Below are 13,419 nucleotides of genomic sequence, written 5' to 3' on the forward strand. Positions count from 1 at the left end.
ATGCTCTTTTGTGTCTTCTATCACTAGTTACTGTGGAATGTTTTGCCCGTAAAGTCTTTGTTCGTCAGGTATTGTCACTAGTTAAGTTGACCTGAAATGTTATGTGTGGAAGGTCAGTATTGTAAAGTGTTTGAAGTGCTATAACTGAACATCCAAAGAAGGTGTGAGTGTCTGTTCATCTGTGTTGTTCTTTGTAAATCTTTGTTATAATGGATGGGTGGGTGGCTGGAGAGGGGATTTCCGCTGTGGCCTCCTGTTTCTACACTTAGTTTATGTAGATTACTATAGGTAAAGAGTGTGAAAGGAACAAAAGATCTGTTGCTGCTTGTTATGATTCTGTATAATCTCCATCAACAATAAGATCACCTTTGCTGTAACTTTTCAAACAACTGTCTTGAATATAATGACCGTAACAAGTACTATAGAGAAGCTTGCACTGCCCCTCACTGTCGATGAAAGGGATTAAGGAGGCTGTGGTGTAGTGGATAAGGCGGTGAGCTTGGGATCGGGCAGACGTCCACGTGTAGGTTCGACCACGGTCCAGATATATACCGCTTAGAAGGTATGCCATTTGTAGAGTGGTTTAAAGTTACCTACATGTCACCATGATACCCAGGTTCTCTAGGTGGTTACACCAAAGATGCGCTTGGGTGGTGATATGGGCCCTAATATGGGTACCACTATAAATAAGATTGCCTGCACCACTAATGGGCGGAAGCTTAACAGCGCTTCCCACATATACTCTTCAAGTATGCCTATAGGCGCTGTAGGCCATAACATAAATAAAGTCTTCATACAGAATTGAACTTTCTGATAAAATATTTTCCCATTCTTTATTTTGTTGTCAAAGGGTTAATTAACCCTTTGACCCTTTGATTGCTATTTGATATATCATTCCTTTATTACTAATCACTCTGAGACATCTTTACTTGTTTCTACGGCCACCTCAATGTTTAAACTTGGTAGAAATTGCAACTTCTATTCTTTCTAATCCCCCTTTTTTTTTATCGATGCTTATGAAGATTTCATGCATTACTTCTGGTGCTGTTAATTGTTCCATATCGTAGTGAAAGGGTTAACTCCTGCTATAACCCCTTCTCTAACCTCATCTCTCTCGTATATCACTGAAGGAGGGAAAAAAAAGTGTGAGGAAACCGATGGCGGAAGGTTAAAAGGTGTTGGGTGTCAAAAGGGAAAGAGGAGAAGAGGGAGGAGGAAGAGAAAAGAACCAACAAGTAAATTCCTCTCAGTGTGAAGAAGAAAACTGATTCAAATTCCACGAAAAGCAGAATAGTTAAGTTGAGCCGAAGACGAAAAAGACCGAGATGTTTTGGGGAGGAGATAAATCAGGAAAGGAGAGGGACGGAATAAGGAGAAGTAAGTGGAGGGGGAAGAGGAGTAGGAAGGGGGAAGAAGAAGAGGAGGAGGAGGAGGAGGAGGAGGAAGAGGAGGAGGAGTAGGAGGAGGAGGAGGAGGAAGACGTAATTCGAGTCGCTGGAACAAATGGTGGTCTTGTTAGTAGTTTGTCGGACATGTTTGGCTGATAGTGCCACTTGTGGGTGATAATTCGAGTAGGAGAAGGTGGAGAAAGAGAAGAGGAGGAGGAGGAGGAGGAGGAGGAGGAGGAGGAGGAGGAGGAGGAGGAGGGGGAGGAGGAGGAGGAAAAGGAGAAGAAGGAGGAGGAGGAGGAGGAAAAGAGGATAAGAAGCAGCTGCAGGAAGAGGAGGAGGAACGGAGGAGGAGGAGAAGCGTAATGATACGATAAAAAACGGAAGAGGAAATGAGAGAGGAGCCAATGAATGAGGAGGCCTGTGACGAGCAGCGGAGGAAGGGAAAGGAGTGTTAGTGATGATAACAAGACAAGCTCGATTACGGTTACCAAGTGGCCAGCCATCTTACACCAGTTCGGTTACGGGTACAAGTGGCTGGCGATTCTAAACAAGCTCGGTTACGGTTAAGAAGTGCCCAGGGGTTTTAAACAAGATTACGAATACAAGTTGCTGGTAATTTCAAAAACGTAGAACTGCTTAACTGACGCAAATTTTACACTAGTTCGATTACTAAGGGAAAAAACGAGCGATTCTTGAAGTTTCCAAAGTTCTCAATATAAAATCCTTATTGGTGATATTAGATGAGATTAAAAGCAAACAGCCAGCAGCTCATTACACTTAACTAACTGCCGTGGCTTCTCGAGGTTGATGAAATGGGAGTATTCCATGAATTTCAAATCGACCTTTTACCTTCTACGGGTTAAGAAGATTTATTAGAAACCTTTACCTTTACTTTTTACCGGTTTGTCAGTGAGGTGACGTTCAAAACCAAGGATAGCCACCCTCTATCATCTGCCAATCTAACCCAGCCAGCTCCCCTTTCACCTGCCACTCGCTTTAACAGTGTCCATAAACTCAACTATCTTTCTCTCGTCACTCCCTCCACTCTTCCTAATCAGCAGTCTCTCCATCCCCTGCACTCTCAGCACATGGCCAAGTTGAGCGAAGACACCACGGAGAGGGCATTGAGTGATCGAGTAGTTCAAGTCTTTAGTGGCTGTAGTTTTGCATCTGCTCTGAGGAATTGCTTGAGGTATTGCCAGTGAAGTAACGTAAAGTGCTGTCATTGCCAATAAATAAATAAATAAACGACCACTTATAAAAAAGGAAAAAATGTGTGGTAAACAGTCGAGGTTGTTGCTGGATTGCGAGGAGTAAAATTTAGTATTGCCTTTGAAATTAATCCCTTCATTTTTTTTTACCACTTCTCAAGCACCACACTCTTGCTTCTTTAACTGGAAAAGTCTGAAATTCTAACGTCTATGAGAGGTAAATAATAAGATCCTGCCATTCTCCTTCAATTAGCTGTCTATCATAAGAGTACTATGAAGTGTATATTTTAACAAGTGAGAGATAGATAACAAAATCCCACAGCTGTCTAGTACCATGGAGTGCTTATGTTGACGTTTAGTGTGAAATAAATAATAAAATTCTGCCATTCTCCCTCAATCAGCTGTCTATTCAAGGAGTGTTTACTTTGACACACAACTCTTGAGTACATGGACGCGACTTAAGACTCTTAGCAGTGTAAACATACTTGTACCTACTTCGTTATGTAATTGGTCTCGCTCTTAAGTGCGGGGCAGAACTGTGTATTTGGCTTTTTGTGTGTGTTTTTCTTAGTTTGTGCCGCCAGCCTGTAGCACCAGACACACAGACAGACAAATTTGTGGATGTGTTGGTTGTTCGGTGGTGTGTGTCGACGTGTGCCTTGTGTGGGTTAGCTGATAAGATGGCGGATGTTATTGGTGCCCACGAGTCCGCTGTCTGTGTACGTGGTGGTGTTTGTTATTATGCTGATTAACTGACTGACGACTTGTTGATGGATTGATTGATTGTTGTTTACTTATTTATTTTTTTCATTTAAGATGGAGTCTAGTCTAATGCAACAAAATAAGAAAATAAAGGTTTACTAAAGATGACAGTCCTAATAGAGTGGAGTAAAAAATAAAGTTTGTCCAAATTGAAAGACATTGACTTGATACACTAATTGAATCATGTCAGTATTTCATGACATGTTTATTTTTTTCTGTTTAATTTCTCTCGTTGAATATAGACTGAATGAGCTTAATTTTCACTACCAAACAATACAATCTACATCTCAGGTTCAGGTTGTTGTCGGGAGTATTATTGCCTTTACATCGGCACTCCCTGACCTTTGTTATGTTGCCAATGTCTCTTTTACTTTTTTTTTTTTTTTTGCCTTATTTGGTAGAACTTATACACGGTGTTAGTGAGGCTCTCTATTTCTTCCACGAAAATCCTATTAAATTTAAAGTTTCCTGCTCCTCTCCTACTCCACACACTGCTACCAACAAACCGTCGCCACCTCAACATTCACACGTTGCCTCCCTCCTTCTCCTCCTCCTCCTCCTCCTCCTCCTCCTCATCCTCCTTCTCCTCCTCCTCCTCCTCCTCCTCCTCCTCCTCCTCCTCCTCCTCCTCCTCCTCCTCCTCCTGCACTCACAACACTAGTCATAAGGTAAACTACAGGAATTCCCACAAGACTAAATAATTATTACACTCTGGCATTTAACATTTCAAGACAAAATATACTGGTCCGGCAAGCACTGTCCTATAGTTATTATTGTACATAAATAACGGATCTTCATTCTCTTAGTTGAAACATTTTTTAGTTATGTTTCTATGATCTTTAGTGTTGTGTATATCTCCAGATTATATTTTAAGACAGATTTACTCCTAGTATGCTTTTAAAAGTCCGGCAAAGACCGCCTAGTATATAATTCTAATCTTGCTATCTGCATACCTCCTCTCCTCCTGCTGCCTCGCTGCACAAGGCTTTCTTCTACCTCTCATCTGTCCAACTGTCTAATGCAAAAGTTAACCAGTACTCTCAATCATTCTTACCTTTCTCTGCTAAACTGGAACTCCCTGCCTGCTTCTGTATTTCCACCTTCCTACGACTTTAATTCTTTTAAGAGGGAGGTTTCAAGACATTTGTTCCAGACTTCTGTCTAATTCTTTTTTTATCTTTAAGAGAACTGGCACTGAAGTGGGCCTTTTTTTAATCTTTTGTTGCCCTTAGCCTGCTTCCCCTCTTGCATAGAAAAAATGAAATATAAATAATTGAGTTTGAATGATTGTTCTCTATTCTCTTACCTGGGGAATTGCTAGGCAAGTTTACACGGTTTGACGTGGTGTATTTCTTCAGATGCTATTTTAATTCAGGTTTAGTTCTTATACTATGTAAGTACTTCAAGCACCACCTTCATTTCAACTATGTATAGATAACTGGTCTTTATCTTTATAGTTTTACAATTGTTGGGTAAGTTTATGTGAAGTCTGACGTGGTGTATTTGTTCAGATGCCTCGTCTGTGTGTCTACTGAAGTGTGGCGCCTCCAGCAAGGGAAGGATCCAGTCACCGAGGCCAGGCAAGGTAAAGTCTGAACTTTTCTAGTTACGTTTCCTTTTTCGTTTTCTTTCTCAATTTGTTCCAAAATTGTCTGTTGCTCAATTCTCTACTTTATTTGATTCAGTTTTTGTGTTTGATTTTGATTTTTTTCATTATTTCATTCGCATTTATTTTTCGTTTATTCATTTATTTATTTTATTCTATTTTATTTCATTATTATTATTATTATTATTATTATTATTATTATTATTATTATTATTATTATTATTATTATTATTATTATTATTATTATTATTATTATTATTATTATTATTATTATTATTATTATTATTATTATTATTATTATTATTATTATTATTATTATTATTATTATTATTATATTTTATTTTTTATTCATTTATTCATTTATTTATTCTAGTTATTTATTTATTTTTTTCTTTTTATTCATTTATTTATTTTTTTGCTACGATTTGCCGCTCACAGGACCAGCGTTGCATATGAAGTACAAATGCTGATTAGAATTACAAGAAATCAACGTGTTCCATGAGAAAGACGTTAAAAATTTCCTCAGTCACAGAACTACAGCAAAGTATCACTAAGAAATAAAATCTAAATCCATACCGGAATTTGGGGTTTGTGATATAGCAACTATGATCTCAGTGCTTATTATTGTTTGCTATCTCTTTCCTCCCATTGCTTCTGGTTAACATAGGATCATATACACCACTGAACGTTCCCCTGGATAATTTTTTTCACTTCGTACCACAGAAGCTGAACTGACCAAACCCTACAGAACCTCACTAAACCCCACAGAACCTCACCAAACCCTACAAAATATAACCAAATCCCCAAAGAACGTCACCTGAACCAACAGAACCTCATCAAACCCCACAGAACTTCACCAGCCTGCACGTAACCTCATCAAACCCCACAAAACCTCTTCAAACCTCACAGAAACCCACTGAACTCTATAGAACCTCTCCAAACACCACAGAACCTCACCAACCCGCACATAACCTCACCAAACCCCACAAAACCTCTTTAAACCTCACAGAACCTCACTAAACTCCATAGAACCTCTCCAAATCTCACAGAATCTCACCAAACCCAGCAGAAGGTCACGAAACCCTATCAAACTTCACCAAACCCCACATAACTTCACCAAGCACAACAGAACATCACCAAAACCCCACAAAACTTCACCAAAAACGAACATCACAGATCCCCACAGAACTTCACCAGACTCCACAGAATTTCACGAAACCCCCTATGAAACTTCACCAGACACCACAGAACTCACCAAACCCTACAGAACCTCAGCAGGCACCCTCGTAGGTCATTCTTTCACTTAGCAGCCTTTTCATTATCTAGGGAATCGCACAGAAGCTGAACTATTCACACATAATCTTGTTGACTTAACACCGCGTACCAACATTAGACAGACGCACCCAGGAACTCCAACATTTTGCACATCAGCTACATAATACTTAGCTGCTGACCTTTCTCTTATTTCTGAACGGAACAAAGAGAACGTTGTGGTTATCTAATGCTTTTAAGACAATTTCTACATCTGGTGGCCGTTCACGCTCTTGCACAAAACAATACCCTCTTCTTCTACAATAGTCAGCTGTATCACGCTAGAATATCGGCATTGTCTTCTCTCTGTTAGCCATCGTGGTGAGAGGTTCGCGTCTCATCTGCTCTCACTGCTTCGTTAGATACAGTGGACGATGAATTGAATGGACGCTGTGATCAGGTGTGCAGTGTTGAGTTTATAGGATACTTAACGGATTCAATGTGTGGATATGGGTACTATTTTATCCACTCTCTATCTCTTACCATCGCTTCCTCAGATACAGTGGGAAGTGAATTGAATGGATACTGTGATCAGATGGACGGTGTTGAGTCAATAAGAGGCTTAAATTAGTTAAATGTATGGATGGGGTACTACTCGTATTTCATCCGCTCTCTATCGCTTACCACTGTCTCTTCAGATACAATGGCAGATGAATTGAATGGAGGTTGTGATCACGTGGGCGGTGTTGAGTCAATGGGGAGCTCAAGAGGTTAGATTCGATGTATGGATGGGGGTGTTAGGTGGATGTAGGTATAAGGTGGTATAGAGGTGTTTTATCTGCTCTCTATCGCTTACCACCGCTTCCTCAGATTCAGTGAGAGATTAATTAATTGGACGCAGTGATGGGTGGGCGGTGTTGAGTCAATGGGAAGCTCAGGGGATTATATATGGATAAGGATACCAAGTGGATGTAGTAAAGGGTGTTTCATATAAGGCTGCCTCGTGTAGGCTTACTAGTTTCTTAAAGTTTATCTTGCGTTCTAATGTAGGTAAGACTCTTGAAAATCAATTGAAAAGTAAATAGACTAATATTGAACCTGTAAGACACCAGGTTAGACACAATATTGTGACGCTAATGATAATAAATTGCAATGTCGCCATACATGATATGAGAAAATTTAGTGTCACCCTGCTTTGTTATTAGAACATTTATATTGAAGGAAATTCGAATTTTAGGAAAAAAATATTGTAAAAATAATGAACAAGAGCAGGAAAGTCTTCATTTGGCTCTCTAGGGAATATTACTCCTGACTGTACCAGTGTCTTTCAGTGAGGGTTTCATTATCACCCTCTCGTCATTATATCTCAAGTCAGGGATTCTGAAACCACTCTAACAGGTCTCATAGTAAAAAAGAATTAATAAATAAGTAATAAAATTAAACAAATAAATAAGATAAATGAAAATAAGAATAAAATGTAGTCAGTAAATGAATAAATTAAAAGAAAGTGGAATGAATGAATGACCAAATAGATAAATAAACGAAAAGTATAATAAAAATTCCTAAGAACAATAAGGAAACAGCATATACTTCTCTCAAGCTACTATCTTATCCTTTCTTTTCCAAAGGTAACTCAACATTACTCCAATTGACTTATTGGCATCATTCTTTCCTCTCTTGGGTTTGAGTCTTAAGTACCCCGAGTGTACAGCTGAGATTATGTTTCGATCACAGTTGCTCCTTTTAGCAATCGAAACGTTAATATAATAGCACTCCTTCACCCTCAGTTTCCATACCACCTGTTTCACTTCCACTCCTACACAAGATGGCGAGTATTTACGATGTCTAAGTTCAAGATTTCACTCTCGGTTACTCCCTTGCGCAGAACAGCGTTAAGAGATGTAACAGTATGGTTTCCCTCGGTTTCCACATCACCTATCTCACTTCCATTCCTCCACAAGAAGGCAAGTGCTCACCGTTTACGAGGTGTGGGGTGTTCCTCTGAAGATTCAAGGTTTCGCTCTCGGTCGTTGCCTTGCACTAAATAACGTCATGATGTGTAATAGTACTGTTTTAGCCTCACTTTCCACACCTTTCTTACTTCTGCACAGGACGGGAAGTGTTCATGGTGTCTGGTTTGTTCATATCGGGTATATTAATGGATTTGTTCATAACGGGTATATTAATGGTAGTGTTTCTGCATGAGTTTTTTTTTTTTTTTTCGTTATTGCTATCACAATTTTGACGTGACATTTTAGTAGTTTTGGATATTTTTTAGTAGCATCATGTGACCTTGGTATTGCAGCGGCTTCCTCTTTTTCTTTCTTTTTCTTATCAATCAGTGCAACCTAAATTTCCACACGGCCTTACACTTACTTATATTCTGGCGTTTACGGGGTGTAGTTTGCTCCTCCGAGGGTTCAAGGTTCCACTCCCGGTCATTCCCTTGCACAGAACAAAGCTGAGGGTGTTGCTGTATTAATATCACTTGGTTAACTTTCCATCTCCCAGTGAGCGGCTGCCTTAACGCTCAATGCCATGCACACTACAATGTTATATGTGTTGAAGTCAAAGATCATCTCCTCGGTCAACCCTCCATCTGTCTTCCTTCGTGACTAACTCCTTTCTTCCTCGGCATTGCTCGGTATCTCTTCCCTTCACGGCGTCACAGGCATTCCTCTGTGCTCAACGTGTTAATTATCTCCCTGCCTTCCCTCACGCCACGCCGCTGGACTCTATGCTAAACGTTCTTGTCCTCCTCTCGTCTCTATTAATTTCTTTCATCTTCCACTGGTTTAATTTTTCTCGGTATCCTGTATGTTTTGTATTCTAGTGAGGCGTTGCACTGAGTTTTCAAGTGGGAGATGCTTAAAAGAAAAATAGATGAATAAATAAATGAAGTAGATTGATATCAAATAAAAAAAAACTCTTAATTGTAACTTTTAAAAACAAAATACTAAGGAAAACTTCGATTTGTTTAGCTTAGTTTTTTTTTTATTTATTTATTCATGTAAAAAGTCATAATCTGTAATCCGTTAGGAAAAAAAATAATGAAAATAAATAAACAAATAAATACGGCAAAGAAAAAAAAATATGAGATGAAGACAAAACAAGCTCAAAACAAATACTAGGAAAGTCTTTAATGTGTTCCTTTGTTTTCTTATTGTTCTTCATCTAAACTAGGAAAATTTACGAAAAAAATAATAGTCTGTATTCCATTAGTTCAAAGTCCTGGAAGTACAAAAAGGCAAAGAGAGAAGGAAATGATACGGGATGAAGAGAAGACAAGCTGATCACTGACGAGAGTTACCAGCAGCAGAGAAAACAGACTCTTAACATTCGCCTCTTCACGGAACGAGGAGAGCAAAGCCACTTAGCCAGCCATTAAGAAGTGCTTAGTGTAGGTTAGAGAAAACAAACAAATTCTTTAACACAAGGAGAAAAATGAGTGTTTAAATTTTAGGTAATGAGAGAGAATTATAGTATACAAATTACTCTGCACTTAGTAAAGATTAGGAAACGCAAATAAATTCTGTGTAATATGTGTGAAAATTACAAATATTCTGTAATGAGATAATTATACAAATTATTCTGGAAATATATGTACGTAATCATACTGGAACATTAAGATTTTCAAATTAATCGTAAAAAAAAAAAAGAATGATAAGCAATCAAACGCATCGGAGAATTAGCAGGAATTGTGCATTGTGATACGAATGTTCTTTTTAGTCATACGAATAGAAAAATAAAGAAAGAAATACTAGCTAGATAATTAAGACATCAGTGGTTCAGGCGGCGCATTGACCCGAGGAGAAGAAGAAAACCACAACAAACATTAACAAGATAAGTGTATACATTAAGTCATTCTGAGAGAAGCAAACTCTGGTTATTATTTCAGCTTGGTTTTCCTTCCCGTTTCCCGTGTCCCGTATAGGCGTGACTCGTGCCGACCTCACCGCCTGCAGGGAACCGTCTGGTGGGGTGCGACGGGACAGGGAGGAACCAGGGAGAGAGATTTACCGGGAACCAAGTCTTTAACGTTACTTTTGAGCAGTGAATCAAGCTTGATCATTTGATTATAACCTAATAAATATAAGATGACGCGTTATTATTATAAGGAGAATGATTTTTGGTGTAATATTTGAGCCGAATATTCGTGTATCATGTATTCTAGGGCATTTAAGGACATAATTGTTACCCTGGGACAGTGTTTCCCATCTAACTTCAACATAACGTTACTTGATGTGGTTTTATCACAAGGAACATTATTCTTGAAACAATTTTGCTGAGTTAGAGAATAGTTTAAAAGGAGCCATCAGAACATCACGTTGCATTTCTTCCATGAAACATACCTAATCTTTTTTTTACCTATGCATTTATCTGATCTAATAACCCTTTCCCAGCGACACAAAACAATTAGCAGCACAAGAAGCAATGCGTGAAGTTTTTATAAGCATTTCCAATTATGTGAATGATGAAACCAAATACATCTTGCAATTTCTTTTCAGTTCAAAGGTCGGATGTGGCTGTAGAACAGTAAAGAGAATGATTGCTAATTAAGGAAAGGTGTCCTAAGTGGCAGTCAAGGTGTTAAACTTCCCCAATGACTCGGCACATTTAGCTTGGAGATTTAAGAGATATGAGCCCTACTAGTTGAGGTTACAGTGGTGAATACTTTTCTTATTTCGTTCTAAACGTATTTACAACTACAACAACAGCTACAATTGCAACTACAACAACAACTATTACTAATACTACTTCTACTTCTACTTCTTCTATTACAACTTCTGCTACCTCTACTTTTACTTTTTACTTCTACTTCTACTTCTACTACTTTTATTTCTACTACTACTATTAATACTAATAATACTGCTGCTGTTGCTGCTGCTGTTGCTGTTGCTGTTGCTGTTACTGCTGCTACTTTTACTACTACTACTACTACTACTACTACTACTACTACTACTACTACTACTACTACTACTGCTACTACTACTACTACTACTACTACTACTGCTACTACTACTACTACTGCTACTGCTACTGCTACTGCTACTGCCACTACTACTACTACTACTACTACTACTACTACTACTACTACTACTACTACTACTACTACTACTACTACTACTACTACTACTCCATCTCTGCCTCTCTAACTGTTGGGTTAGTGTGTCTGCGGTTCGAATTCTTGACCTGGCCAATTATTCTAATTTAACGTTGGTTTTCTGGGCAGATGTGTGTTACTTGTTGAGGTCAGTTAGTGCGGTGTTTAGCTCTACCTTACTCTTATACAGTAGCGCGGGGATGCTTGAGTGAGCGTGCAAGTTCATGAGCTGTAAATAAATCATTCAAGTATCCAGGTGATTTTGACGTGGACAGGCAAAGATTCAGGTTAACCTCCGTGTGGCTTAGAGAAAGGTTAAATTGACAGATGTGGCTTGGATGGAGGAGGATGTGTCTGGCTTATGTAACAAGAGCTTTAAAGATTAACTCAATAGTGAAATGCATAGGTCATGAAATGTGTGCCACAAAGAATGATTTATGAATTATGCAGAATATCATACATGCGAGTTATGCAAATGCTGTAGTAGAGACTCGTTGTATTGATGTTCGTGTGTGTGTAAAGATTGAATACACTTCTGTTGGATACTCATCGCGTTCACTTCTCTGTATAAAAGACTGTAGTGTCATGATACCGCTATCATTATATAGGTTGAAAATATTTCCTCTGGTTCTCATTCCTCTTAGCTGTATAAAATGGTGAACCGGAGATTGGTGAATAATTAGAATTAGTACTACACTGAATATTATGAGGAATGCATTACTTTCTACTGAGTGAATATAGCAAACAAACACTACAATAACAGTACCTGGTGTCGTCCATCCCCGCAAATTATCAGTAGGAAGGGTGCAAGTGTTCAGTAGAAGTTAGGTCCGAGTCGGCACTGAGTAGCGGCTCCGCTCTGCGTCAGGCACTGAAGGTCCACGTCTGAGGCACTCAAGGTTTGGCCTTAAACTGATTAATAGTTGGCACTGCTACTTACAAGACATTCTCACGCCTTTTGAGTGTGGCTCCTCCTCCGGTGAAACGAGCCAATGGGGTGTTAGTGGTGGCACGAGGGACCACTCAGTATGCCCAGTGCCAAGGCGGAGGGAGGGGCTTCCGTTATGGGCACTCCCTGAAGGCTCTGATTGGTCCCCAGGAAGGAGGAATTCCGAGAGGATTGGCTGTCGTAATGTGAGTAGCGATTAGGGCGATTCAGATGGTTGACCGGAGACTCCCTGTGGCTTCTATTTCAGTCAAGACAGACACTTGGTTTCAGCAGCAAACCTGAGTGCCCTGTCTCACGCCCCGGGCCAGGCAGTGCGCCCGTTTGGCACGTCCCGCTGCTAACAGCGACGCGCCTCCCCTCACGCCGCCCCTCTAGCCGACTTGTGCCCATCTCAATGATATGCCCTGTGCTCCGAGGTGTCCAAATCTTTGCATGCAGAAACTGATCAGTATTTTTTGTTTTTCATTTGCAGAGTTGTACAAAAAGAACATAACATATACAGTATCAGTAGAGAGATTACTAAACATTAGTAGTATAGTTAAGGTTTCCTCATATGCTTCACAGCCACAGAAAACTTTGTCGTTGCGATTTGGTTAACAGGAAGGTTAAACAAATATAAGTATTCTTCTTTTCCTATGACGTATAAAGCAATTGTAGATTCTCTTCTTGGTTCTGCGAGTGGGAATATATCAGGAAACTTTCTTTTTGACAACCTGCAGAACAATTAATTTTATTTCTTTCTTTACAGTCTTTTGAAGTTGACTATCTTTTAAAACTTTGTCTTCATGTGTGAAAATATGTCAAACTTTCTTTTCTAACTTTATGCAGAACGATTAAAATTTATCTTTCTTAACAAACTTCTGAAGCAAACATTAATTTTTACAAAAACACCTAAAACATCTAAAGCTTCTCTTAACTTCAGTAAGTAGGAATGCATTAAACTTTCCTTTGTAACCATATGCACAACAATTGAAACTTTCCTTTCCTCTCTCGTGCTAATCAACAAACCCTCGTGACCTTTCTTCCTCTCCCACTCTCTCTCATCAGTCTTCAAGTGTCAGGGGTGGAGAATCAAACTTCCCTTTTCTTCTCTCTTCTTCCTCCCTCCTCCCTTCGCTTTCTTCACACTTTCCGCCTCCACTTCC

At 39.3% G+C, this 13,419-nt stretch overlaps 1 protein-coding gene across 1 annotated transcript in view; it reads right to left on the reverse strand.

Annotated features, from left to right (window-relative positions):
• The window catches only part of LOC123508931 (doublesex- and mab-3-related transcription factor 3-like), a 32,269-nt gene extending 20,044 nt beyond the window's left edge, over nucleotides 1-12,225 (reverse strand). Inside the window, exon 1 of the mRNA XM_045262964.1 lies at nucleotides 12,092-12,225. Within this exon, the coding sequence (XP_045118899.1) occupies nucleotides 12,092-12,105 (14 nt within the window). The 5' untranslated portion in view covers nucleotides 12,106-12,225. The remainder of the gene's footprint in view (nucleotides 1-12,091) is intronic.
• Between the last annotated feature and the right edge of the window lie 1,194 nt (nucleotides 12,226-13,419).

The sequence above is a fragment of the Portunus trituberculatus genome, chromosome 25 (assembly GCF_017591435.1).
Source record: "Portunus trituberculatus isolate SZX2019 chromosome 25, ASM1759143v1, whole genome shotgun sequence".
In the NCBI taxonomy this organism is placed as follows: Eukaryota; Metazoa; Arthropoda; class Malacostraca; order Decapoda; family Portunidae; genus Portunus; species Portunus trituberculatus.